General features: G+C 64.0%; 1 protein-coding gene across 5 annotated transcripts in view; it reads left to right on the top strand.

Moving 5' to 3' along the window:
- The first annotated feature begins 1,783 nt into the window (after nt 1-1,783).
- The window catches only part of KCNQ1 (potassium voltage-gated channel subfamily Q member 1), a 350,251-nt gene continuing 327,754 nt past the window's right edge, over nt 1,784-24,280 (top strand). For all 5 annotated transcript variants that reach the window (XM_059932319.1, XM_059932318.1, XM_059932316.1 and 2 more), the window contains exon 1: nt 1,784-2,282. In XM_059932319.1, the coding sequence (XP_059788302.1) occupies nt 1,903-2,282 (380 nt within the window). In that variant the 5' untranslated portion in view covers nt 1,784-1,902. The remainder of the gene's footprint in view (nt 2,283-24,280) is intronic.

The raw sequence follows: 24,280 nt of genomic DNA, 5'->3' as shown, positions 1-24,280 counted from the left end.
GGGGTGTGGATGTGCCGACACTTCATTCACGCATGCCTTCATTCAGAAAGTATTGACTGAATGCCTGCAGGTGCCCTGGCTGTCCCCCAGGCCCTGCGGAGGCGGACTCCCCGCCTTCTTCTGGCTTTCTGCCCATTTGTATCCTAAGTGATGCGCTTCCCAGCAAGGTTCCATTGTCTCAGCTGCCCTGAGTCTCCACGGTGCCTGGCACAGGTTGGGACCCACTTCATTCATTCTTTCTGCACATACCAACTGTGCCGGCTCTGTACAGGCGCCATCCGAGGTGTGGGGAGTCAGGGGTGAAGGGCCGAGCTGCACTCGGTCCAACAACAAGAGCTGACTTTTTTTTTTTTTTTTTAAAGATAGTAGTCATCTTTTCTTTTTAAAATTTATTTATTTATTTTTGGCTGTGTTGGGTCTTCGTTTCTGTGCGAGGGCTTTCTCCAGTTGCGGCAAGTGGGGGCCGCTCTTCATCGCGGTGCGCGGGCCTCTCACTATCGCGGCCTCTCTTGTTGCGGAGCACAGGCTCCAGACGCGCAGGCTCAGTAATTGTGGCTCACGGTCCTAGTTGCTCCGTGGCATGTAGGATCTTCCCAGACCAGGGCTCGAACCCGTGACCCTGCATTGGCAGGCGGATTCTCAACCACTGCACCACCAGGGAAGCCCCAAGAGCTGACTTTCTGATGAGGGAGTATGTGAAATAAATCAGCCCAGGGTGCTCAGTCAAGACCTGGGACGTGTCTCCTAGGTTATGGGTCCCTGATGTGGCAGGCAGTTATACCCCTGCCCGGGGCAATGTCCTGAGAGAGGCCAGTTTTTTTCTGCTCGACACCCTTTCTCCACCCTGATGTCAGGTCGTTGTGCAGGGACCCAAATGCCAGTGCAGGGTAGGGAACCCGTGCAATCCTTCTGACCCTGTCACCCACCTCTACGTCACCCCCACCCAGGGAAACCTACGGGACACAGCAGCAGCCCTGTGCAGAGGGCGAGGAGGAGAAGGACTCCATTCTCTAACACCTCTCCCCTGACCTGCCCAGGCAGCCCCTCCTGCCGTGCCCCTCTCCAGACCCCCGAGGCATCGCCTCCAGGAGCCCCCGCATCCTACCCACGCACACGGCTCCCCATTGGGCCCTCCCTGACCGACGATGGCCCCGATGGCCCTGTCTGGCCTCCAGAGTCCGACGGCCCTATGGGCACCAACCCGACCACATTCTCTGCCCGCAGCACGCGCGCTCGCTCAGGCGCTCGGGCACCCAGGGGGCGCTCGGATTGTTCGCGGGGCTAACCGCCATCCTCCTGACGTGCCCCTCCTTCCCCCTTCACTCCCACCCTCTTCTGAGTGACTCAGAGGGGGTGAAGCGGCTGTCTGCGCCCCACCCCGTCCTCCTGCCCGGGCAGTTCGTGGTCCCTGCACCTGCTGACCCCGCGCCTTCCTTCCTGACTTGGCTGGGGGCTTCTTGCAGGCCTAGCAGGTGGGCTTGGGGAGGGCAAGCACGTGGGCGCAGGCGGGGCGGAGCGAGGAGCGCGGAATGGGGCGGACCGAGCAGATGGGGCGGGCGGGGCCAAGAAGGTGAAGGCTAAAGGGGCGGACCCAACAGGTGGGCGCAGACGGGGGAGGGACCGACCGAGCAGGTGAGCGCAGTCGGGGATCGGCCTCCGGCGCCCCGTGCGCCAACGTTGGTTGGGGGCGGGGCGTGCGGCCCGGGGCGGGGCTCGCCAACCCCCGGGACCCGCCCGCGGCCACCGCCCCCTCCCGGCCCCGCCCCCCACGCCCTGGCGGGGCAGGCAGCGGCCCGGCGGCCCGGCTGGCAGCAGCGGCCGCCCGCACTGCACCCCGGCGGCCGACTTCGCCGCAGCTCCTCGTGCCGCCTCCCGGCCGGCCCCCGCGGGCCCTGCCTGGCCATGGCCGCGGCCACCTCTCCTCCCAGGGCCGAGAGAAAGCGCTGGGGCGGGAGCCGCCTGCCGGGCGCCCGGCGGGGCAGCGCGGGCCTGGGCAAGAAGTGCCCCTTCTCGCTGGAGCTGGCCGAGGGCGGCCCGGCGGGCGGCGCGCTCTACGCGCCCATCGCTGCTCCCGGCGCCCCGGGGCCCGCGTCCCCCGCCGCGCCCGCCGCGCCCCCCGCCGCCGCCGACCTTGGCCCGCGGCCGCCGGTGAGCCTCGACCCGCGCGTCTCCATCTACAGCGCGCGCCGCCCGCTGCTGGCGCGCACTCACATCCAGGGCCGCGTCTACAACTTCCTGGAGCGCCCCACCGGCTGGAAGTGCTTCGTCTACCACTTTGCCGTGTGAGTATCGCCGCCGGCCGGGACTGCGAGCTTTCCGCGGGGCCGGGGAGGGCGTAGGGGGAGCGCTGCCCCTGTGCCACCTGCTGCCGCCCGAACCTGGTCGGAGCTGCGACTCGGATCAGCCGGGAGGGAAGGAAGGGGTTAGTGGGAGAAACAAGCAGCGGGGAGCTTGTCTGTTGAAGTTCACGGACGTGTGGGTCTGACCCCGTGGGGGTGGGAAGCTCCCCGCTGGCGCTGCCCAGGCATGAGTGGGGGAGCCAGCTGGGAGGAGTGCCCTGCCCAAGCTGGCCCGCTCCTCCCTGGAGGGACGGTCCAGGTGTTAATCCTTCCGCGAGAGGACGGGGGCAGGGGAGAGAGTTCCCCGGGCGGGGCTGGGAGGCAAGAGAGGGCAGGGCCTGGTGCCCCCGCTGGTGCAGCAACATCTCAGACCCTCCCCGGCCCAGGCGGGCCCTGTGGGGCGTCTCCTGGGCGAGCGGAGCAGGGTGGCAGGCCTTGTGGTGTAGCCTGAGGTGTCAGCATGGCTGTGAGGAGTGCCCACGGCCCCGCAAGAACCCAGCCAGGCTCTGGAAACCCTGGGTTGAAGCAGAGGAGCCTGGAGGGGACACAGGGTGGTGGGGAGGAGAGAGGTCGGGCCCCTGATTCCATTGGTCGATCAGAGGAAGCTGTGCGCCAGGCGAAAGCAGCGCCCTATCGGCAGCACCTGGCCCCACTGCTTCCCAGGTGGTTCTGATGCCAGCCGCCGCCGCGCGTGCCTGTGTGGGGCAGGGCAGGGCGCGCTGGGACAGGGCCACGTGGAGCCCTCCCCCACCGCTCGCGGCCCTGCTTCCCCGCTGCCTGGCCAGTGGCCTCCTGGTGTGGGGCCGGCCTCTGGCCTGTGAGCCTCGGCTTGGCCATCCCCGGGCTGACCTTGGAGGCTGCTCTGGGGGCTGCGCCGGTGACCTCCCTCTGGCTTTGCGTTGGTAGCGGCAGGTGCTCGTCCCTGCCCCCTTGGCGGGCTTGGGGCTGGGAGAGACCTGGCTGGACACCTGGGGGGGTGTCCAGGGCCCTCTTTTGTCCCACTCCGGTAGCCACCACCGGAGCCCAGGGAGCAGAGGGGCTGGCTTGGAGCACGGTCTCAGCAGGTGTGGCGAGGTGGGGCGGCATGACCTCGGTTCCTCACCTTTGCTCCTCTGAGCGCAGGTGGTACTAGGGTTGCTGCCCTCCCTGCGGAGGGGCAGGCCTTCCAGAGCAGGAGGGCAAGTGGTGAGGACAGTGTCCTCAAGCCTCTTCCCCCCACCCCCAGCCCCCGCCTGCCGAGGTGTCGGAGGGAGCTTAGCCGTGGCCGTGGCTGGTCTGCGGGAGAGGGCGGCCTTGCCCGCGGCTGCAGCGGCAGTGGCTTGTCTTGGGGTTTGGGGGAATGTTTGTGCGCACTGACCCTGAGGCGTCCTGCCCTGGTCTGACGCCGGCTGCTTGAGCGCCCAGCCAACAGCTGGCTCGTGGGCGCTGCTGTGCACGTGGGCTGCCTGCCCCCCAGCCCTCACCTGCTGGACCCCAAGCTCCCGGAGGTGGCCAGGGGCGGGACAGACCCCACAGCCGGTCCTGGAGCAGACCCTGCCCAGCCGCCTCTCTGTCCTGGAGCCCTATGTGCCAGCTCTGGGCAGAGAATTGCCAGGCGGTGCAGCAGTGCCTCCTCACCCCTAGGGCTGCCAAGGCGAGGGGCCTGCAGACACCCCACTGGTTCGCGTCCTGGGGTGGCAGGCCCGAGGGTGCACGCGTTGCCCAGGCCCCCGGCGGCTGCAGTGCCTTGTGGAGGAAGAAGGCTTGCCGCTCCCCAGAGGAAGTCTCTGCTTACACTTGTGTTTTCTTCCTGATTCTGATTGTTTAGCTCTCGGAAGTTGCTCAGCAACTTGCCTTGCCCGGCCTTCCCAGGAGCTGTAGGGCAGGGGTGGCTTCTGGGGACAGTAGCCGAGTGGCTTCCCCTCAGGGGGAGGAGCTGGGAATGGGGGCCCTCTAAGGGTGACTTGGTGACCTTGGGTCAGTCTTTTCCCGCTCTCGTCCCCATCTGTAAGAGGTGTGCCGCAGTCCTCCGTGCAGGGTAGGTCTGCAGGTGGACCTTGGCTAGGCAGGGGACATGGCTTCCCTGGGGCCCGGGAAGGTGCCCCCTCACCTCCAGGAGGTTGACAGGGCCCCAGACACTCTCTGAATTGGCCAGTGTCTCCAGGGGACCTGGGCTCAAGCTGGGATTGCAGGGGCAACCTGGGACTGAGTGGCCAGAGCCTGGCCGCAGCGCTGAGAAAAGGGGTGGACGGTGCCCACTCTGGCCCCGGTGTTGTTCTGAGAAGCGTCTGAGATGGTAGCAGAGAGAGAGCTCTGTCCTTGGTGAGGCAGATGGTGAAACGTGCGGGCTGATTGTCACGACCCAGGCTGAGCTCGGTTTCCGGCCTGGGAAGGATGAGCCCGGCCTTGAAGGGCTGGGGCCTGGGTGGGTGTGGGAGCCGCTGTCCTGCGGGCCCTGCAGGGCTGGGCACACTCTCCCAGGCGCAGCTGGGGAAGCAGGCCAGGATATCCTGTCCCCCTCCTGATCGGGGAACCCCTGCTCTGGCCAAGAGGAGAGCGGCCCTTCCTGTGCGTGGCCGCCTGCCCCGTCTGCCGGGGTCAGGGGGCAGGAGGCTGCCCTCCCGCCCGGCACTGCCCCTGGCCCCCAGTCCTCATCTGAGGCTCTTCATATCCCCACCGTGCAGCGGCTCCCACTCTGGCTGAGGGCGAGGGAGGCCTGGCCTCCATGCTGATGGGCCTTGGCCGGGGTTGTCTGGTTGGGGAGATGCCTGGACTGGACTGGGGCCCGGGGGCCCCGTAGCAGCCCGCCCTGGCTGCTGGGCTGGGCCTCCACAGCCTCTGTCTGTAGAGGCCAGGATGGAGGCTGCCCCCAGCTTCCGCGTCCCTCCTGCCAGGCGGGGGGCTTCAAGTCACAGGAGCCCGGAGGGACCCCCTCCTTCCTCCTTCTCCCTCTCTCTTCTCTCCCCCTCCTCCCCCTGACCTCTCGGGAGCTGCAGGGTGACACGTGCAGACTCCTGTCTTCTTCCAGCTGCTCCCACCCACGCAGCCTGGGAGAAGCCCCCGTGCCTCAGTTTCCTCATGTGGGGACAGGTGCCCCTCGCCCCCTCCGTCAGCATCCCCGCTGGTTGGGAGAAGCTTGGAGATTGTGGGGGGGCTAAGGGGAGGTTTGGGGGAGGGCCCAGGAGTGCGTCCTGTCCCTGCCCTCCCGCCACCCTGCCTTTCCCAGGTTCCCGAGAACTTTCCGGTGGCTTTGGCGGCACCTTCAGAGCGAGTGTTAATAATTGATGGCGCTGGCAGTGTTCCCTGGCGGTTTGTTGGGCCGAGCCCGCCCGCCTTTCTGGAAGTGGAGGCCAGTTCCCTGGTCGCATCCCCCCACCCTGGCCCCTGGTGCCCGTCCCACCCCAGGCAGACCCGCCCAGAAGGGGAGCTGGTCAGGGAGGGTGGAGGGCAGGGGCGGAGGGGGACGGGCTCTCTGGTCTCCCCACCATCCCCTTTGAGACGCCTCCAGGGAGTTCTTAACCCCCAGTTCCCAGTAAAGCTGGGGGAATTGCTTCTGGTGCTTCTCCCTGTGTCACTTTCTCCAGGGCCTGGTCCTCTGGTCTCCCCTTGGCTGTCTAGAGACCCCTCACTGCCACCCCAGACCCAGCCCGCTGTTTCTGGACCCACTGCCCTCTGTATGTTGAGCACCTCATCGTGGTCTGGCCCTAGTTGGGGGACCACAGGTGTCCCTTACGCCGGGGCCACCAGCTGGGGAGGAGGGGGCCCGGGAGACCTTGAGGCTGCAAGGGAGGTGGTGGGAGGGGAGGGATGGTCCAGGGGGTGGTCGCCCCTGGGCTGGAAGGCACTCCCAGCGAGCGCCGAGGTCTGGGGCCTGGAGGCCGCCTGGCGCAGGATGCGGAGTGGGCCAGGCTGTGCGGGAGCTCGGCCCTGGGCGGCGTCCAGGCTTCGTGCCCCAGCGTTGCCCCGTGGCTGGGCCACCTCCCTGAGTCCGCATCCCCTCCTCTGTGGCAGGCTCGGTGGGTGGTGGCACCTGCGGCAGGCTTGCTCAGGTGGGAGGGGATGCTCGCCCGTGCCTGGTTCTGAATCGTCGGCTCCCCTTGGGCTCGGTGCCCGTGGCCTCCGCTTGCACCCGTGGGGGTACCCAGGGCTGGAGGGGTGGGAGGGGCCCATTTGCACGCACAGTCCCCACGCCCTGGGACCTTCCTGCAGCAGGGTCTCGTGGGGCTGGGGCGGGGACTTCGTCCCGGGGAGGCAGACACGGGAGCAGCCGAGACCGGCCTGGAGCACCGCGCCCACCGGGGGGTCCCGGCTCCACCCAGAGTGTCCGATTCCGATGCCCCGGCTTCTAAAGGTGTCAGGGGCTCGGGATCGTCCTCCTCCTGCAAAGCCGGTTCCCAGGTTGGCTCTTCTGGTGTGAACGGGGCTTTGCAGGCCAGTGTGTCCTGGGGATGCAGCTGAAAGGCAGGTGTGTCCGGCAGGTCGGGAGCCCGGGTCCTGGTTTCTCACCAGCTCCCGGTGCTGTGCGCTGAGTGGGGCGGTGCTCCTGACGGGGGCCCTGCGCTGAGCCCTCCCTGCCTCATGGTCTGGGCCGTGGACCCAGGTGAACTTTGAGGCCCTTCTCAGACTGATGTTCTAAACCAGCTTTCAGCTCGTGTGGCATTTCTCGTGGCTCAAGGTCCTGCCCATGGGTGAGATGGATGGGCTGGGACGGTGTCACGTGTGGCTCCTGTGAGGTGGAGACGGTGTCCAAGGACGCCTGTGTGCAGGGAGAAGGTGCTGGGCCTGGAGGGGCGGGGGCCACGAACCCGAGGCCAGACGAAGGGTGCAGTTGCTGCTGGGAAACGCCACGGACGCTCACGTGTGCTGGTTGGTGCCTGGGCTCTGCTGCTGGGGGGAGAATGAGGAGGAGCACCATCACCTGGACCCTTCACCTCGGACTCTGTGGACCCAGGCCTGGAGGGAGGGTCCAGCGGGCCGGCTTCACTCTCCCTGGGGAGGCACCTTGGAGCAAGGGGCAGAGCTTGGAGGCGGCCCAGGGTCCCCGGGGCAGGTTGGGTGACTGTCTGCACTCCCTCCTGGAGGGCAGAGAGGACCGTGAGTTTCCCTCCAGAGGTTCCCCGAGTGCTGGGACAGCCCCACATCTCACGGAAGGCGGGGTGATGGTTGGCAAGGGGTGGGGCCCCAGCTCTGCTGTCGGGCAGGATGACCACCTGTGACGCCATGTGCCATTTTTACACACGGCTTCTGACAGTGTGATGGGACTTGGCCTCGCGATGGTTTGTCTTCTGCTTCCTGGCCAGGTGACCCCAGGTCCCTCCTCTGAGCCCACGTGGGCACTGGCTGGGGTGAGGGTACTGGGGCAGAGGGGCAGCCTGGCTCTCCCCCAGGCCCTGGTGGGAGACGGAGAGGGACGGGCCACTGCTGTGTGCAAATCCTGGGCCCAGAGAGGGGAGGTGACGTGCCCATGGCCACACAGCTGGGCATGCTCCAGGCTGCCCGCCTCTGAAGCCTGTCGCTCCTTCCGATGGTGGGGCCAGAATCCAGGTAGGCCTGATGGCTCCCTGTTCACGTGACTCCCTCCCACCCTGGGCAGGGGTTGTAATGCTGACCCTGGGGTGGCTTGGCCACGTGAGGAGAGGATGCCACCATTTGTCGGGGGAGTCGGAAGGGAGGAGGAAGCTGCCTCCTGAGGGCAGTACGTGAGCCCAGAGAGGGCGTCCCTGGATGTGCCAGCATGGCTGGGGCACTGGCTCTCCACTCCTGGGGCTGCTACCCTGTGGGTGGGTGTCTAGCCTTTGGAGGGCTTTGATCTGGCTGCTTTAGGCCTCTGCCCTAAAGCCCTGCTGCCAGAACAACAGGCTGAGGCTCAGCTCGGACACCTCCTCCTCCAGGAAGCCTTCCCATGTTGCCCCAGGCAGAGCCATGCCTTCTGCCTTTGCCACCCCCTTGGCCTGGTGCTCGGAGCCCCCACGGTGGCTCAGCCACTCTGGTGCTGTGTGGAGTATTAGTGTGTGCTGGTCTCAGCACTCTTGGGCGTTAGAGGGTTCGAGTGGGTGGGCAGGGCCAGCCTGTACCTAGCAGGGATAGGCGCTCGGGACAGGGTCACCTGGTGTCCGGCCTTGGTAGCCCAGGGCACCCCCTAACTCCCTGCCCTGAGCCTGGGCCGTGGCGGTCAGCCTGCTGCCCGGCAGCTCCGAGCCCCACAGGCAGGCTGGGCCTGATGACATCGTCTGTGGGTATTTTTATCCAGTGACATTCCTGAGCTTGAGCGGCGGGTGAGCTCAGAAAGTGGTGGGCAGAGGCCGCTGGGACCCTCCCATGGCTACGGGAGAGTGCTGTAGGCCCCTGTGTGTTTGAGGGCGGGGGCTTTTCGGAGCCCTTTCCCCCAGAACTTCTCCATCTTCACAGTAGCCCTGGCCGGGGTGGGGGGGGCAGATCCTCACTGCCCAGGTGAAGAACCTGCAAAAGGAGTGTGTCCTGAGTAGGCGCCTGAACCCCCGTGCAGAGCGCGGTCCCCACTGAAGGATGGACGCGTGGCCCAGGGAGGGGGCACTGCCGTTGCCTGGGGCGGGCTCTGAGCACAGGAGGACCGAGCCCTGGTCCCAGGCGCTCCATGGGGGGTGTTGCCTCCACCCATCAGAGCAGGGCTCTCCGAGCACCCCCCGATCTGCAGGTGCCGTTCTGCCTTGCAGGGGCTGGGGCAGCGGACGCCAGGGCCCGCCCCGCCCACTCTCGGGCTCTGGGCCTGCTCCCCGCTCCCCTTCTCTACTCAGTGACTTGTGGGTGGGGAAGCAGGCCCAGCCACCTGGCTCGTGCCACCCCCGGAAAGTTGCCCCGCTTCTGCCTGGATGTCTTAACGACGCTGATGTTCCCGGCGTCGTGCCTGGTGTGTGCCCACTGGCCCTTACCAACCCCCCCCCCCCCCCCCCCCCGCAGAGGCTCCCTCCGCCGCATCCATGAAGCGCCCGACGGCCACGCCCTTCAGACTTCCCGAAACGCTGGCCTCATGCCTGCCTCTCACCACGGGCACCCTCCCGGCTGCCCCCGCCCACCGGGTGCCAGCTCACTGGGGAGCAGGGGCTGTGGGCGTCCCCTCTGTGTCTCTCAAGGGTGGGCTCCCTTCTCTGCTTCCTCTCAAAACCATGCCCTCGGGCGGTTCCTCCACATTCTCCTGCCGAGTTTGCTGCCATGCAGAGATCTAGAGAAAGTCAGAAAAAGGAGCCCAGAGTCCTCACCTTGCCCCCGAGTCCGTTCAGCCCTGGAACGCTTCTCCGTGTGGAGATGCCCGGCCACGCTGGGACCCCCACTTCACCCCAGCCCTGTCTGGGCCAGGGGCTGCCTCCTTCACTGCCAGGCTGATCGTAACCCTTCCGTCTGGGAGGGGCCCGCAGAAGGAGCCCTGACCCAGAGGGACAGGCCCCTGCCTCCCAGAGGGCCCCACCCGGCAGAGGGAGCAGCTGGGGGTCTCCGGGGCACCCAGAAGAGCTTCAGGTGGTGCCTGAGCAGCCCCGGAACCACGTGCTTGGAACGTGTCAGCTTGATGGGTCACGTGGTTTGGATTTCTGTTCCAAGACATCCGCATCTGGTCTCTCGCAAAAGTCTCACCCGCGTTCTTGGCTGGGACGGCTCAAAATGCTATAAAACAAAGCTTGGGTAGTAAAAGCACTGTGGCACTGGCATGTAGACAAGCAATAGAACAGAATAAAAAATCCACATATAGACTCAACTGCGAATGAATGTTTAGCCAAAAATATAGGCAGCATCTTCAACCAATGGGGAAAAGTTAGGGGGTTTCTAATAGGTGATGCTTCAGGAAGAACAGGTGAGGCTGGACCCGCTCCTTGCACAGCACACTGGGATGGACCCCAAGTGGTCGGAAAACCACTCAAGTACCGCAAGGAGACTCGGGGGGCCCTCTACAGTGTGAGGGCGAGGGTGGGGAGGCTTCTTTGTGACTCAAAAGCCAGTGCATTAAGGAAGAGTCTGTATGAGAAAGAAGTGGTTTGTGCGTGATACCACCACCCGGTGAGCAGTAAAGAGACCGGTGAAAATCCGGGGGAGAGACTGTGGCACAGGCGCCAGGTTAATAGCTCTAAGATAGGAAGCGTTTCTGAAAATAGAGAAGAAAAAACCCAGTGACCCCACAGAAGACAAGCAAGAGATGTGAGCAGAGAGTTCACAGGAAAAGGGGCTGGTGGGGTTGCCCTTAAACGTGTGAGAAGATGCCAACCCAACTCGCTGTCAGAGACGCGCAGACACGGGCTTCGCTGAGGTCCCCCCAGGCTGGCAGAAATCCAGAAGCCTTTATAGACATATGTAGCTGGCGGCCGCCAAGGCTCTGGGGAAGCAGCGGTCATGTTGCTGGAGGGTCTGCAAAATGGTAGAATCCGTGGGGAGCAGGATTTGGCAACATCTGGCACAGTTATGCATGCCCGTATCCTCGGGCCCAGCAATCCCACTTCCAGGGACCTATCTTCAAGATATCGGCAAAAAAAAAAAAGGGAAAGTATGCCTGTGCGAGGCTGATTGTTAAAGTGTTCTTTGTAAAAGCGCAAGATGGAGAACTCAGATGCCAGCCTGTAGGAAGCAGGTTGAATGCGCTGCGTGCAGAATATTGTGCAGGTGTGGGAAAGGGACAGTGCAGTCTCCACGTGCTTTTGTGGAGTGATTACCAGGAAATATTTTTACGTGGGAAAAAACCCACCGCACACACACAGTGGATAAAAGTATAACAAGCTGCTTCTCCTCTAATAAAAGGGTACGCTAATATAGATATACTTACTTTATATTAAGAAACAAAAGCAGTGGAAGGATAAACTGAAACTTATAAAAAGTTACCTCTGGGTGGGGGGACATGACAGAACCCAAATGTCTCTGAGGATGATTAGATGGTTTTATAGATTTGACTTTGGAACCTTGTAAATAGTTCCCATAACTTTAAATATAAAAGCAACCCCTGATCTCGTAAATCCCTAAATAAATCTTAACGAGAAAAAGAAGTCCTTCAAAACCGAAATGAAACAGATGACCCTAAGTTTGCCCTGGGGTGGAACAATCCCCAGAAAGATCTTATTTCGGGGGACCTGTTGCCGGTGGGTTCAGAACGAATGGAGCTGGGTGTGTGCGTGTGCGCTGTTTTAGGTCATGGTGTCACGGTTGTGACGGTATTTGTTTTATTATGCTAAGGCCCTTGGCATGGGCATCATGGGGTGAGGCCACTGAAGAGTTCTGTTGGTGTCGCCGAGAGCTGGGATGTCCAGCACAGAACAGAGCCGATGAAACGTAGGTGATGCGAAGCAAAGCCCTCCCGCCTGCACTGGGTGAGACGCATCAGAATGTGTTCACGATGATTTCGTTTAAAAACTGCTTCTCTGTGTACATGAAAGGGCTAGAAAGAAGGGCTGGTCCGTTGCTATGAGCATCCCTGGCCCCCAGGTTGTGGCCCCCCAGGTGCCCTTTCCCCGGAGGGAAACCAGGGGTCCCGGAGAAACGTCTGCATCCAGGTCTGGGGCAGGAAACATACAAGCTGAGCCTGGACCATCGCGCCACGTGGGAGAGCAGGAGCGGCGTCAAGGCCCCTGGGGCCACGTCTCAAGGACTTGGAGTCAGCTGAAGGACGTGCCCACTGGCTGCATCACGATAAGTCGAGAGTAAGGCCCTCCTCAGTGGATTGATGGCCTCACGAGGAGCTTAAATCCCAGGCTGCACCCTGCATCCATTTGTGGGCCAAACCAGCAGCCGCCTTTGGAGGATAATAGAGAGGCCGCTGGTTATTTTGAACCCCAGCAAGTAAAGGGAAAAGACACAGCCCGGGTCCTGCTTCCCCACATGCAGCTGCACCTCAGGGAAACCACACAGCCGGTGAGGTCCTGCCTCTTTGGGATCCCGGCTGATGCCTGACCAGGCGACTCTGGGGCTAAAGCGTCACCGTGGCCTCCTGCTGGGGTCGTGGGTTCGGCTTTGAGTCTCACGGCTGCTGAGGTCTCCAAAGCAGAGGCGGCCAGACACCCTGCGCCTCTGGAATTTTTTGCACGGAGACAATAATAATACAGTTACTTGCAGACTCATATCAAAACCCTATCAGTGAGTGGCAGCGAAAGGGCTCCCACTGATTCTGCATGATGGTGAGTTGTAAAATGATTTCATTATGTATTACAATGTAATAATAATAGAAATAAAGTGTGAGATAAATGTAATGTGCTTGAATCATCCCGAAACATCCCCCCCACCACCCCCAGGTCCGTGGACAAATTGTCTTCCATGAAACCGGTCCCTGGTGGCAAAAAGTTTGGGGCCCGCTGACCTACAGGACAAGAGGCCTGATTTCTTCAGTGAACAAATGCGCAAGAAATAAAAAAAGAAAAAAAGAGGGTGTGGGAACGTATAGATTGAAAGAGTCCATCAGAAGCATTTAGGGATCGGTTGTGACATGACCTTAGGTCATGATTAAACACATTGAAAAAGCCTTGTTTGCAGTCACCTAGTTCAGGGACACGTGCCTTTTTGCCACGAGTGTCGCTGGCCTGTGGCTGTGCCGTCCTGATGTTTCAACCACAGGGTCTGAGTGGTTCCTTCCCTTCCCAGGCAGGGACAGGGGCTTCAGGGGTCCCAGGGGCCGTGGAGCAGCCCGCTTAGACCCAGCTCCCTGACGCACCGAGGCCCCTCGGCCATAAGATGGGGGACGGAGGAGATAGGAGGTCCTGCCTCTGCAGTTGGGGGGAGGGGCGTCTCTCTCGGAGGAGCGCTTGCTCCCAGGCATGGAGCGTTCTGGCTTCTTGTTTGGGGTCCTTGCCGTCCTCGTCCACTGGCTGGGCTGAGCCCCTGAGCCCCTTCCTGTGGACGGGAACCCTGCTGTCGGAGGGAGGCCCTGTTCCTCCGTGGTGCTTCCCAGCCCCTGACTCCAAGCTTCCCAAGTCTCAGGAATTTGCGGCCTGTGGTTGCTGTGGAATAAGGGGAGGGTCTGGGGCCCCTGGGCCAGCGCAGGGCACACTGTGGAGTAGGTGCCCCCGAGGGATGGGTGGGTGGGTGGGAGGATGGATGCACAGACAGATGTAGAGATGGATGGTGGATGGACAAGTGGAATGATGGATGGATGGCTGCGTGGATGGATGGCTGCGTGGATGGATGGCTGCGTCGGTGGATGGATGGCTGCGTGGGTGGGTGGCTGCGTGGGTGGATGGCTGCGTGGGTGGATGGCTGCGTGGGTGGATGGATGGCTGCGTGGGTGGATGGATGGCTGCGTGGATGGGTGGCTGCGTGGGTGGGTGGCTGCGTGGGTGGATGGATGGCTGCGTGGGTGGATGGATGGCTGTGTGGGTGGATGGATGGCTGCGTGGATGGATGGCTGCGTGGATGGATGGCTGCGTGGGTGGATGGATGGCTGCGTGGGTGGGTGGCTGCGTGGGTGGATGGTTGGCTGCGTGGATGGATGGCTGCGTGGATGGATGGCTGCGTGGGTGGATGGATGGCTGCGTGGGTGGGTGGCTGCGTGGATGGATGGCTGCGTGGATGGATGGCCGCGTGGATGGATGGCCGCGTGGGTGGATGGATGGCTGCGTGGATGGATGGCCGCATGGGTGGATGGATGGCCGCGTGGATGGATGGCTGCGTGGATGGATGGCCGCGTGGGTGGATGGCCGCGTGGGTGGATGGATGGCTGCGTGGGTGGATGGCTGCGTGGATGGATGGCTGCGTGGGTGGACGGCCGCGTGGGTGGATGGATGGCTGCGTGGGTGGGTGGCCGCGTGGGTGGGTGGCTGCGTGGGTGGGTGGCTGCGTGGGTGGATGGATGGCTGCGTGGGTGGATGGATGGCTGCGTGGGTGGATGGCCGCGTGGGTGGATGGATGGCTGCATGGGTGGATGGCTGCGTGGGTGGATGGCTGCGTGGATGGATGGCTGCGTGGGTGGATGGATGGCTGCGTGGATGGATGGCTGCGTGGATGGGTGGCTGCGTGGGTGGGTGGCTGCGTGGGTGGGTGGCTGCGTGGGTGGATGGATGGCTGCGTGGGTGGATGGATGGCTGCGTGGGTGGATGGCCGTGTGGGTGGATGGCCGCGTGGGTGGATGGATGGCTGCGTGGGTGGATGGCTGCGTGGGTGGATGGATGGCTGCGTGGGTGGATGGATGGCTGCGTGGGTGGATGGCTGCGTGGGTGGATGGCCGTGTGGGTGGATGGATGGCCGCGTGGGTGGATGGCCGCGTGGATGGATGGTTGCGTGGGTGGATGGATGGCTGCGTGGATGGATGGCTGTGTGGATGGATGGCTGCGTGGGTGGATGGCTGTATAGGTGGGTGGGTGGGCAGGTGGCTGGATGGTTCCACGCTGGTCCCAGCACCCACCAGGTATACCGGTCAGCCGTCTGCTGTCCTGAGAGGGGCGTTCTGGACACGGTCTGTAGGCGGTGTGGCTTTGGCCACACTTGTCCCCAGTGTGGTTGGGTGGATCGGCTGTCGGGCCAACCTAGCCAAAGCCCAAGACCTAGGAAGTGGCAGAGTGTCCTCGGCGGGGAGACCTAGCCCTGCCGTCTTTCTGGGGTTCCCAGACCCAAAGGCCGTCTCTGTGGGCATTGGTTTGGGAAGCCATGGGAGCCGTCTGTGGCCTGGATTCTGGGCAAATGGGGGTGTGGGTGGGTCGCCATGCTGTCCCTGGGGCTGCGCGGCTGCCGTGCGTGCGGTGGGCGTGAGCGTGGCTGGCCGGCAGGGCCGGTGCCCGGGCTGCGGTCTCCGGTGCTGAGTCTCAGCTCACCTCCTCCCTCTGACTAGCCTCGTCGCAGACCTTGCACCTGCCCTGCGGGCTCCCAGTGAGGGCCTCAGTTTCTAGGATGTGCACACGGAGCCGTGTGCAGTGTCGGCTCTGGCTGGGGTGGCAGCCCTCATGGCCCGCCCCACCACATCCCCTGGAGACCCCGCCGTCACCGCACGTGGCCGTCCTGTGGGTGCTTCCTGCTCGCCTCCCACGTGCCCCGGGGGTAAGGGTGACCCCACTGAGAATCAGACAGCTCAGGGAGGCCGGGCGGTGGTGAGGGACCTGGTGGGGCGGGCAGGAGGCCGGGAGTCCAGGTTTCTGCCGAGCACGGCCAGCAGCCGTGTGGGGTCCTAGGGGCGAGGGTCCCAGCCTGGTTTGAGACCCTCGAGCTGCTGAGTGGGGGGGAGGGGGGGAGGGAGGGAAGGTGGGGAGGGAGGGGATCAGGGCAGATTCCAGGGGGCCCCAGTTTGCATGTGGTCAGAGCAGGGAGTCCCGACACATGGCTCTGCTCCTGGCCTGTCCTTGACCTGCCGTGCGCCCTGGGGTGACCAGGTGACCCCGTGTCCCTGGAGAGGCCCGTCCCTACCCCACCGGGCCGAGGATAAAACAGGAGATGGGGCGGGCAAGAAGCCCCCAAAGGTGGAGGCCGCTTTCTGCCCTCCCCCATCTGGTCCCCTGGATCAGGGCCCAAGGTCCCGCGTGCAGCTTGGCGGGGGCGTGGGCACCTCCCGGGCAGCACTGGAATGTTCTGGCTGCCCTTGGCACAAGGGGGATGGGCGAGGCTGGGGGCTCTGCGGGCCTGGCTGGCCTCGTCCCCAGGACAGGCCCCACCTCCGTGCTCTTATCAAGGTCTCTGGCGGACGGCCCGCCACCTCCGAGTCACGCCGCCCCGGGGTGTCCATGGGCCTTTCCAGCCTCTTTGGGCAGGCGGTCCTTTGGGGCGGGCTCTCCGTGCCCTGTGGTGGGGTGACTCGGTGCTTGCTCAGGGACAGTGGAGACCGTGGGGCTGAGGTCTGAGCCGGGTTTGGAGGACTCGAGGCTCTGGGCAGCAGCCTCCCACTTCCCGAGACCCCAGGAGGTTGCCCGGGAGGGGGTCAGCCCCGCGGCAGCTGGCCGGGCCCCTGGCTGCACCCAGGCACTCCGGGGTCCATCCCCACGGGACCACCTCCCCAGGAATTGCTCGGCAAACTCACCACGGGGAAGGTGGGAGCCAGCCCCCTGGGGGCTGCTCATTGGGCATGGGGTTTGGTTTAACAAAAGGGGGCCCAGGACAAAGGGCCCTGTCTTTCCAGCAGGCAGCGCTGTTGAAAGGATGGCACGAGGCAGAGCGGGGTCAGGACGCTGGGGGACACTTTGGGACAAGTACAGCCTGGATGGGGTGTGACAGGAAGGCAGTGCCCCCGGCAGCAGACGGCAGGCCGCGCGCTCACCGGGGCCAAAACGCAAGGCCGTGCAGGTGGGGGACGGTCCGAAAGCGGACGCCGAGGGGTTCCTGGTGGTCACCCCTGGGTGTGGGTTCTGGGTTGCAATTTTTTAACTTTAGCTTCTCTGAATTTTCTACTTTGAAAATACTGGTCGTTTAAGAAAATAATAAAGCGTCATTTTTATTAAGATAAGCAGCAAGCACACCCCAGGAGGGTCCTGGGGCCCCTGGTCCTTCCTGCGGCTGAGAATCCTCAGTGGGGTGAGCACGGTATGGCGCCGGGGGGAGTCACGGGGGCGCGTGCCCGGCGGGGTCTGGCACTGCCTCCACATCGGGCTGGGACAGGCCTGGCTCCCCGGTCCTGCCCGTGGGGAGACAGCGGGGTGGGAGTTGCCAGGGTGGGCAGGGCTGCCGTGTAGGGAACCCCAGCTTCTCTCACGGGATCATGATTGCACGGCCCATGTCGGGGTCCCACTCGGCCCAGGTCTGGGGTGACCTGGAGGGCAGACCTCGGGGGGGGGTCCTGCCCAGAGACAAAAGGAGCCGGCTGTCGGGGCGGAAGTCCCTTCAGAGGCCTCGGGCCTGGGGAAGGAAGGGCATCCCTGGGACCTGGACAGCAGGCTCACAGCGCCCGCTGTGGCCCTGACCCACGTGCCCAGCCCGGGAGCCCGGTTGCCCATCCAGGAGGGAGGCCCGAGGCCCTCGCTGCAGCCGCAGCCCTTGGGGCGGTTCCCTGTGACGGCGGCCGGCTGCCCTCTGCCCAGCCACGTGGCCTGAGACCACTGATTCCTCCATGGCCAGACCAGTCGTGGGGTCTGAGTTGGAGGGAATCACACCCATTGGGGCGGGGGCAGCTGATGGCCCCGCAGCTTGTCAAAGTGGGTGGAGGCCCCAAGGGGACAGACACAGGGTCACATCATTGGTGGGGGGCAGGGCTGGTGTCGGGCCCCATCCCGGGACTGTCCCTTGCTTCCTGAGTTGCTCTGTGCAACCCCCAACCTGTGCTGGCCTTTCACTCTGGTCCTGCTCTCCCCAGGGATTCTGCCCTGAGGGGCAGGGGGCCTGCTGGGTGTCGGCGTGGCCGCTCAGGGCCGCTTTGACTGCTGGTGGCCGGAGCAGGCGTCCTCCTTCCTGGATGTCCACAGGATGTCTGGGCCTGAGTCAAGGATGCAGGCCCCGGGCCTGGTGCTGTGCGCGGTGGGACCCAGCCTGACGGGGCCGGCTGGCCTTGGTGCTCTGCCTCCCACCATCGTGCTGCTCCTGGGGAACTCCCGGCCAGGAGCTTCTGGGGTGGGGGGTTTGAAGGGGTGGCCTCCGGTGGCCCTGCAGCCCGACGCTTGCTTTGTGGGACAGGGTGTGTGCCGTCGGGCCCCGAGCCTGGGCAGCCCCCGGGGGACGGGCCGGCCTGTCTGCCCACCAGCAGCGCTTCCGGAGCGGGAAGGTCGTCCTCGGCTTGACAGGCCTCGGCGGGAGCCGAGCCTCCCCGGGTGGTTCTGGATTGGGGTGGTTCCTGGTGGCACCTGCCTGGCTGGTAACACGACCCGTCCTTCCTGGGGAGCTGGGTGACCGCGTCGGCGTTGCCTCCCCGGGGTGGGGACTGGGCGTGTGGGCACCACTCCCTGCAGCCCTGGGCCGAGGCTGAGACCACGGGTCGCCCCAGGGGACTCAGGAGCTAGCTGGTGAGACCTCTGCCCGGGACGTGTTGCCCGTGAGGCTGGGCAGCGGCCTTCCTGGTGCAGGAGGTGCAGACACACTGTGGCCCTAGGGCGGGGGGGAGACCAGGCCCCGGTGGGAGAAGGGGACGCCTTGGCCGAGCTCCGGCCTGGACGACTGCGTGTCGCTGGGGAGGCCCCCTCCCAGGCCTGTCCCCTCTGTGCTGTCCCTGGTGCACCTTCCACTTTGCAGGAGCAGAGTGGGGGCTTGCAGCACGCGAGTCCTGGAGGAAAGGGGGCACCAGGCTCGTCTCCGGTCCTGGGGCCGCTGTCCTCAGAGGGGTAAGGGGCTGGCAGTGTTGCCGTCCCCTGGGCTCATCCTGGAGTGGTTGTCAGGGTGGCACTGTGGACGTCTGCCTGGCCTCGGGGCTTGGGCTCAGGTGTCAGCCTCGCCCCAGGGAACACAACCCGACCAGAATGTCGAGGGAGGGTGCTGCCGGGAGGGGGAGAGCGGGGCGGGGAAAGCGTTCTTGCCTCTACGGGTGGCGGCGGGGAGGGGTGCGCTCTGTGCCCCGGCCCCCCCGGGACGGGTTTGGCGTGCTGGTGGCTTAATCTCGCAAGGCCTCAGCTGTCTTATCTGGATCGGGGATCGTGATAGCTTTCGGTTTATAGAGCAGGTTCCCCGGCCCCCGGCGCTCCTGACATTTTAATCTGGATCATTCCCTGGGGGGAGGGGCAGCCTGTGCTCTGCGGGGGGTCAGCAGCATCCCTGGCCTTGGCACCCACTGGATGCCAGTAGCGTCGGTCCCCGAGCTGTGACAATTAAAGCATCTCCAAACATTGCCCCGTGTCCCTGGGGGGCAGAGTGCCGGGTTCAGGACCCCTGCTTGCAGAGGAAGTGTCGGAGGATCGAGGTCGGCGCGCGGCAGGCCTGGAGAGCGCCGGGCAGGTGGACGCTGCGTGCGGCCCTGCCGGGTGCAGGGGCGCCGTCGTTGGGGGAGGGTGGTGGTCTGCTTGAAGGGTGGGCCCAGGCCACAGTCAGCGGAGCCAGCTGGCCTGTTCCGCTGGTCCCACGGGGTCCGTGCCGTCTGGTGCGGGGAGCAGACCCGGCAGAGGCCCTCGGTGCTGATGAGCTGGGAGGGAGGGGACGGGGCTGCCCGGGGGGTCTCAGCCCCGTGGGGACAGCTGGCCACGGGCTGCGCTCTCAGCGTGGTGTCCCGCTGGGGATTTAGGGACCTACATCCAAGCCAGACCCCGGGACATCCTGAGATGGCGCTCACGGTCCTCGGGCGGTTGGGGTGGGTTCGGCATCCACGCTGAAGCCCACGAGCCACCCCAGCCCTGGAAAGGACTCGGTCTTCAGCCCCTGCCCGCCCTCTAGGTGCCCCGCGTGTGCCTCGGGCCTGGGCCTGAGCCCGGGCCCCCCTGCAGCCCCCAGCCCCCTCCCTCTTTGGTGTTCTGGGTCTGCAGTGCTGTGTGATTTGGGTCCCAACTCAGCTGAGGCCTCGCCCCACAGCCGCTCCCCTGGGGGACTGGCCTGTGCCCTGGGAGTGCCCAGCGGGCAAGTGAGGCCCGGTGGACCCACGCTGCCACCCTGTCGCTCCTGCCCCGGCCGTACCCTTTGCACTTGACCAGCCCAGACGTGGCCCACCTGTGCCCTCTGCAGCCAGCCTCCCAGGCTCCCAGAGGGGCTGAGGGTCCCTGCTGGTCGCTCTGGGCAGGTCGGGGCGATAGTGCCAGGCCTCTGCTGCCCCCACCCTGTCCCTGGACTGCTCGTGCACCCCGAGGGCCCGCCCCGCACCCTCCCAGAGCCGGTACTGAGCAGGGCCCGGTGTAGCCAGGGGTCTTCCCGGGCCGCGGGACCCCATGCACGCTGCAGGGGGCCGGGTGGGGCTGGAGCCTGAGGGAGGGGCTCTCAGAGGCGGCAGGAGGCGAGAGGGGCCAAGCTGTGGCCGGAGAGCTGGGCAGGGCTGCTCGGCTGGCCTGGGGTCGTGGGCAGTGAGTTTGCCCCCCACCGCGGCTCCTGGGGTGAGGCTGAGCTGTGGACGCCCTCGGGTCTGGTGGGAGGCGGGTGCTGACTGCGTCTGCCCCGTCCGCTCGTCCCTGGATGGGTGCGGGCGGGACACAGTCCCCTGGCCTGGCCCGGCTCCCGCCGGGGAGGTGGTGTGGCCAGAGGGTCAGCCGAGGAGCCCCGGAGGAGGGCGGACGCCACGTCAGGAAGTGGCCCTCGCAGAGGCCGTTGAGATGACATCAGGGTGCTGCGGGGGGTGGGGAGGCCGGCCTCAGAGCCCGAGACAGGCCCGCTTCTGCCAGGCCTCGTGCCGGGTTGCGTGCCACGGGCCCCTTCTCAGGACCGCTTCTTCCAGAACAGCTTTATTGAGATATAATTGACATCCGATCAAGTGCTTTGAAGTGCACAGCTGGAGCAATCTCGACATGTGCAGGTGCCCGTGAAACCACCGTCAGCAGTGTGGGCACATCCATCACCCCCCAGAATGTCCTCGTGTCCGTTTGTGAGCCCTCCTTCCTGCCCCCCACCCCAAGGCCACCACCGATCTGCTTCCCGTCTCGGCGGGTCAGTTTGCGGTTGGTGGGGTTTTCTGAGAGTGGGGTCCAGCGGCCAGCGCTCTGCCCGGCTGCTTCGCTCAGCGCCCCCTGGGCTTCATCCCGATGGCCGCGTGTCGGCATCTCACCCCTTCACGGCGGGGAAGCATCCCACCCGACGGCGGGCCCGATTGTTCACCCACCTGCCTGGCAGTGGACATTTGGGTTGTTTCCAGATTTGGGCTGTTAGGAATGAAGCTGCTTTTTTTTTTTTTTTTTTCTTATTTATTTACCTTTTATTTTACTTTGAAACTCTCTGTGGCCCCTTTCTCTACTGGTCAATTTCTCCACTGTATAATTATAAATATTCTCCTACTTTCAAGCTCTTACCTGATTCACTCTTTACTGCTCCCCGCCCCCATAGTTTTCTTTTTATTTGTTTATTTTTAATTTATTTTTGGCTGCCTTGGGTCTTCAGAAGCTGCTTTTTGAAAGATGGGAAAGGTTGGGTTGTTTGTTTTCTGACTGGTGAATTTCGGGAGTTCTTCATGATATTGTGGACACCAGTCCTTCATCACCTATGTGCTCCGCAAAGATTCTCCCTGGCTTGTGGTGTCTTTCAGAGAGGAAAAGCTTTTAATTACGGTGAGGTGTGATACACCCGTTTGTCCTTCTATGGACTGTTGTTTTGGTGCTTTGTCTAAGAAATCTCTGCCTAACCCGAGGCCCAAAGATCTTCTGTGTTTTCTTCTAGAAGTCGTGTAGTTGTCGGTTTTACATTTAGGCCTACGCCCGTTTTGAGTTCATTTCTGCGTCAGGCCTCCACTGTGATGGAGACGTCCTCCTGCACGCGGGCCCCCAGCCGTCCGAGCGCCGTGTGAAGGGCCCTCCCCCTGCGCCCCGCCACGCTCACCCCCAGGCGTCCTCGGCGCTGGTCCCTGACGCCGGAGGCTCTAATATTCAGGAACCTTGGCTTGCAGCTGTTCACCCGCCAGAGCCCAAAGGCGGGTACCGCAACCCGCATCTCACTCCACACGCCTGAGTTCTGGGACTTGCAGGGCCCGGTGGCCCTGATGGTCCCAGATCCGGGTTCCGAGCACGGCAGCATCTCAGCCTCGTGTGTGGGTGTGTGTATGCGTGCGTGGGTATGTAGACACGTGTGTGCGTATGTGTGGGTGTGCGTACAGTGTGGGAGCGTATGCGGGGCGGTGCGTCCTTTGCTGGCACGGGAGAGCGGGAAGAGCCGGGAGCGCCCCGAGGCCAGGCTGTGCAATTCGGGGTGAGGGGCCTGCACACAGAGGGAAGGTGAGGGCTGGGGCCTGGGGCAGAGCAGCTGGGGGAGGGAGTCGTGCTGAGAGCTTCTGGGGCCCCCGCGACGCGAGCATGAGGGCGGGGTGGGGTGGTGGGACCAGCGTGAGGGGCACTGGTTGCCGGCTCGGGCTCCTGCCTGCCAGGCGAACCTGCCCCCTTCCTGCCCGGGGTGCAGGGGGCTGTCCCTGCCCCCTAGTTTGAGGAGTGGACGCGGTAGCACTGTGAGTGTGGCTGGGTCCCGTGCCGTCCGCAGGGGCGTTGGGAGGGCACCCTGGCCTTCCTGGTGGTGGTCGGGGGGCTCACAGCTCTGGCCCAAGACTGGGCCTCAGGGCCCCTTATACCACGGGTCCCAGATGGGCGTGGAGCCAGGGGCTCTCGGTGAGGGGTGGGCTGCGGAGGGGCTGACACCGAAGGCATCATGTCATTTGGGGAAGGAGCTTGCTGTGCTCCGCCTCCAGGCTGGAGCACCTTCCAGGCAGAGTGGGCCACAGGGTCCCACCCACCCCAGGCCCCCACCTCCCACGTTGCCCCCCAGGAGGCTCCTAGCCACAGGATTGACTCACTGTGAGATCAAACCTCCAGAAGGTTCTGCTGGCGGCTGAGGAGTGGCTGGCCTAGGACAGGAGAGCAAGGGACGTGCTGGGGCCTGGCCAGGATCTGTTATCGTTTGTGCCCTTTGTTTGCTGCTCCCGTATCTGTCCAACAATAAACCCACAGACTTGGAGGGTAAGAGTGGCCGGGGGCTTTGGTTGGCTTGGGAGCCCTGGGCGGGCATCAGGGACTCAGAGAGGGTTCCCACTCTGGGGCTGCAGTAGCGGGGGCCGGGGCCGGGGTGGCGGGTGGCACATGCTGTGGTTCCTGCCCGGCTGGGAAAGCTGGTCTTGGAGATGCCGGATCGGGGGTGAGAGGGTGCAGGCCCTTCCCTGGGAACCCGGGTTGGAGAAGGGGTCTGTGCCGGGAGGGCGGGGCCGGTGTCTGTCCGGGTCTGTCATTGTGTCCCCAGCCGTGGCACAGTGCCTGGTGTGGGACGGACGGTCGGTGATGACTTGTGGTCAGAATGAGCATATGTGAGTGACCTGGTGTTGCTCTGCTGGCCAAGGGCTTTTCCCCACCATGGTCCAGAGCCTGGGGGTGCCTCCCTGAGCGGGGATGGGGGGCAAAGGAAGCCCCCTACTCTGCACTGAGCGAGCTGGGCTCCAGCGGGCAGGGGACAGAAAGTGGCCAGCAGGTGGTCAGGGCCGCCTGAGGCTCCCTGTTCGCCCAGTGGCCGCGTCTGTCGTGCCTGCAGGCACGGGCAGGGAGGGCCGGGCAGCCGGCCCGGAGTCGGAAATGTCTGTGATTCTGCGCATCAGCTGTGGCCCTTTTGCCGCCCTGACAAAAGGCCCGGTGTCAGAACATTCCATGTGAGCTGGAGCTCCCGGGACAGAGAGACTCAGTGCGGGCCATGCCTGCTGCTTTTCGGGCCTTGGCGGGCACCTGGTGCAGCGCGTGGGGTTCGGGTTAAGTGCGAGGTGGGGGGCGTTCGGGGCTGGGATGGATTGTTCTAGGTCACGATGGCAGTGGTCAGCCGTACAGGGGGTGGGCCCTGGACACGGGCTGGCCGCCCATCTGGGCACTTGATGTGGCCTCTCCTGTTGGAACCTCTCCACAGCCCGGCATTAGCCTTGTTTACAGACGGGGAAACTGAGGCACGGGATTCCCCGCAAGTGCGGGGCAGAGCCAGATGGAACCCAGGGGCTCGACGTCAGGGAGCCCTCTTTGTGTGTGTGTGTGTGCATCTAAATATGCACTTTGTTTTGAGGTAAAATGCGCATAACTAAGATTTATCATTTTAACCATTTCGAAGGGTACCAGTTCTGTGGTATTTGGTACATTCACAATGTTGTACAACCATTGCCTCTTCCTGATACCTGAATGTTTTCATCACCCGGACAGGAAACCCCTTACCCACGGCCAGGGCCTCCCACCCCTCGCCCAGCCTCGGGCAGTCATGCTCTGCTCTCTGTCTCTGTGGATTTGCCTGCTCTGGGTATTTGATATAAATGGAATCCTATAATGTGTGGCCCTTTATGGCCGACTTTTACTGTAATGCTTCAGGCTTCCTCCATGTTGTGGCCTGTGTTAGATGGTCATTGCTTTTTTAAAATTTTTTATATTGGGGTATAATTGCTTTACACTGTTGTGTTAGTTTTTGCTGTACAACAAAGTGAATCAACTATATGTATACCTATATCCCCTCCCTCTTGGACCTCCCTCCCACCCCACCCCCCATCCTGCCCATCTAGG

The sequence above is a fragment of the Balaenoptera ricei genome, chromosome 8 (genome assembly GCF_028023285.1).
Source record: "Balaenoptera ricei isolate mBalRic1 chromosome 8, mBalRic1.hap2, whole genome shotgun sequence".
Taxonomy (NCBI): domain Eukaryota; kingdom Metazoa; phylum Chordata; class Mammalia; order Artiodactyla; family Balaenopteridae; genus Balaenoptera; species Balaenoptera ricei.
This window is presented reverse-complemented; position numbering and strand designations above follow the sequence as displayed.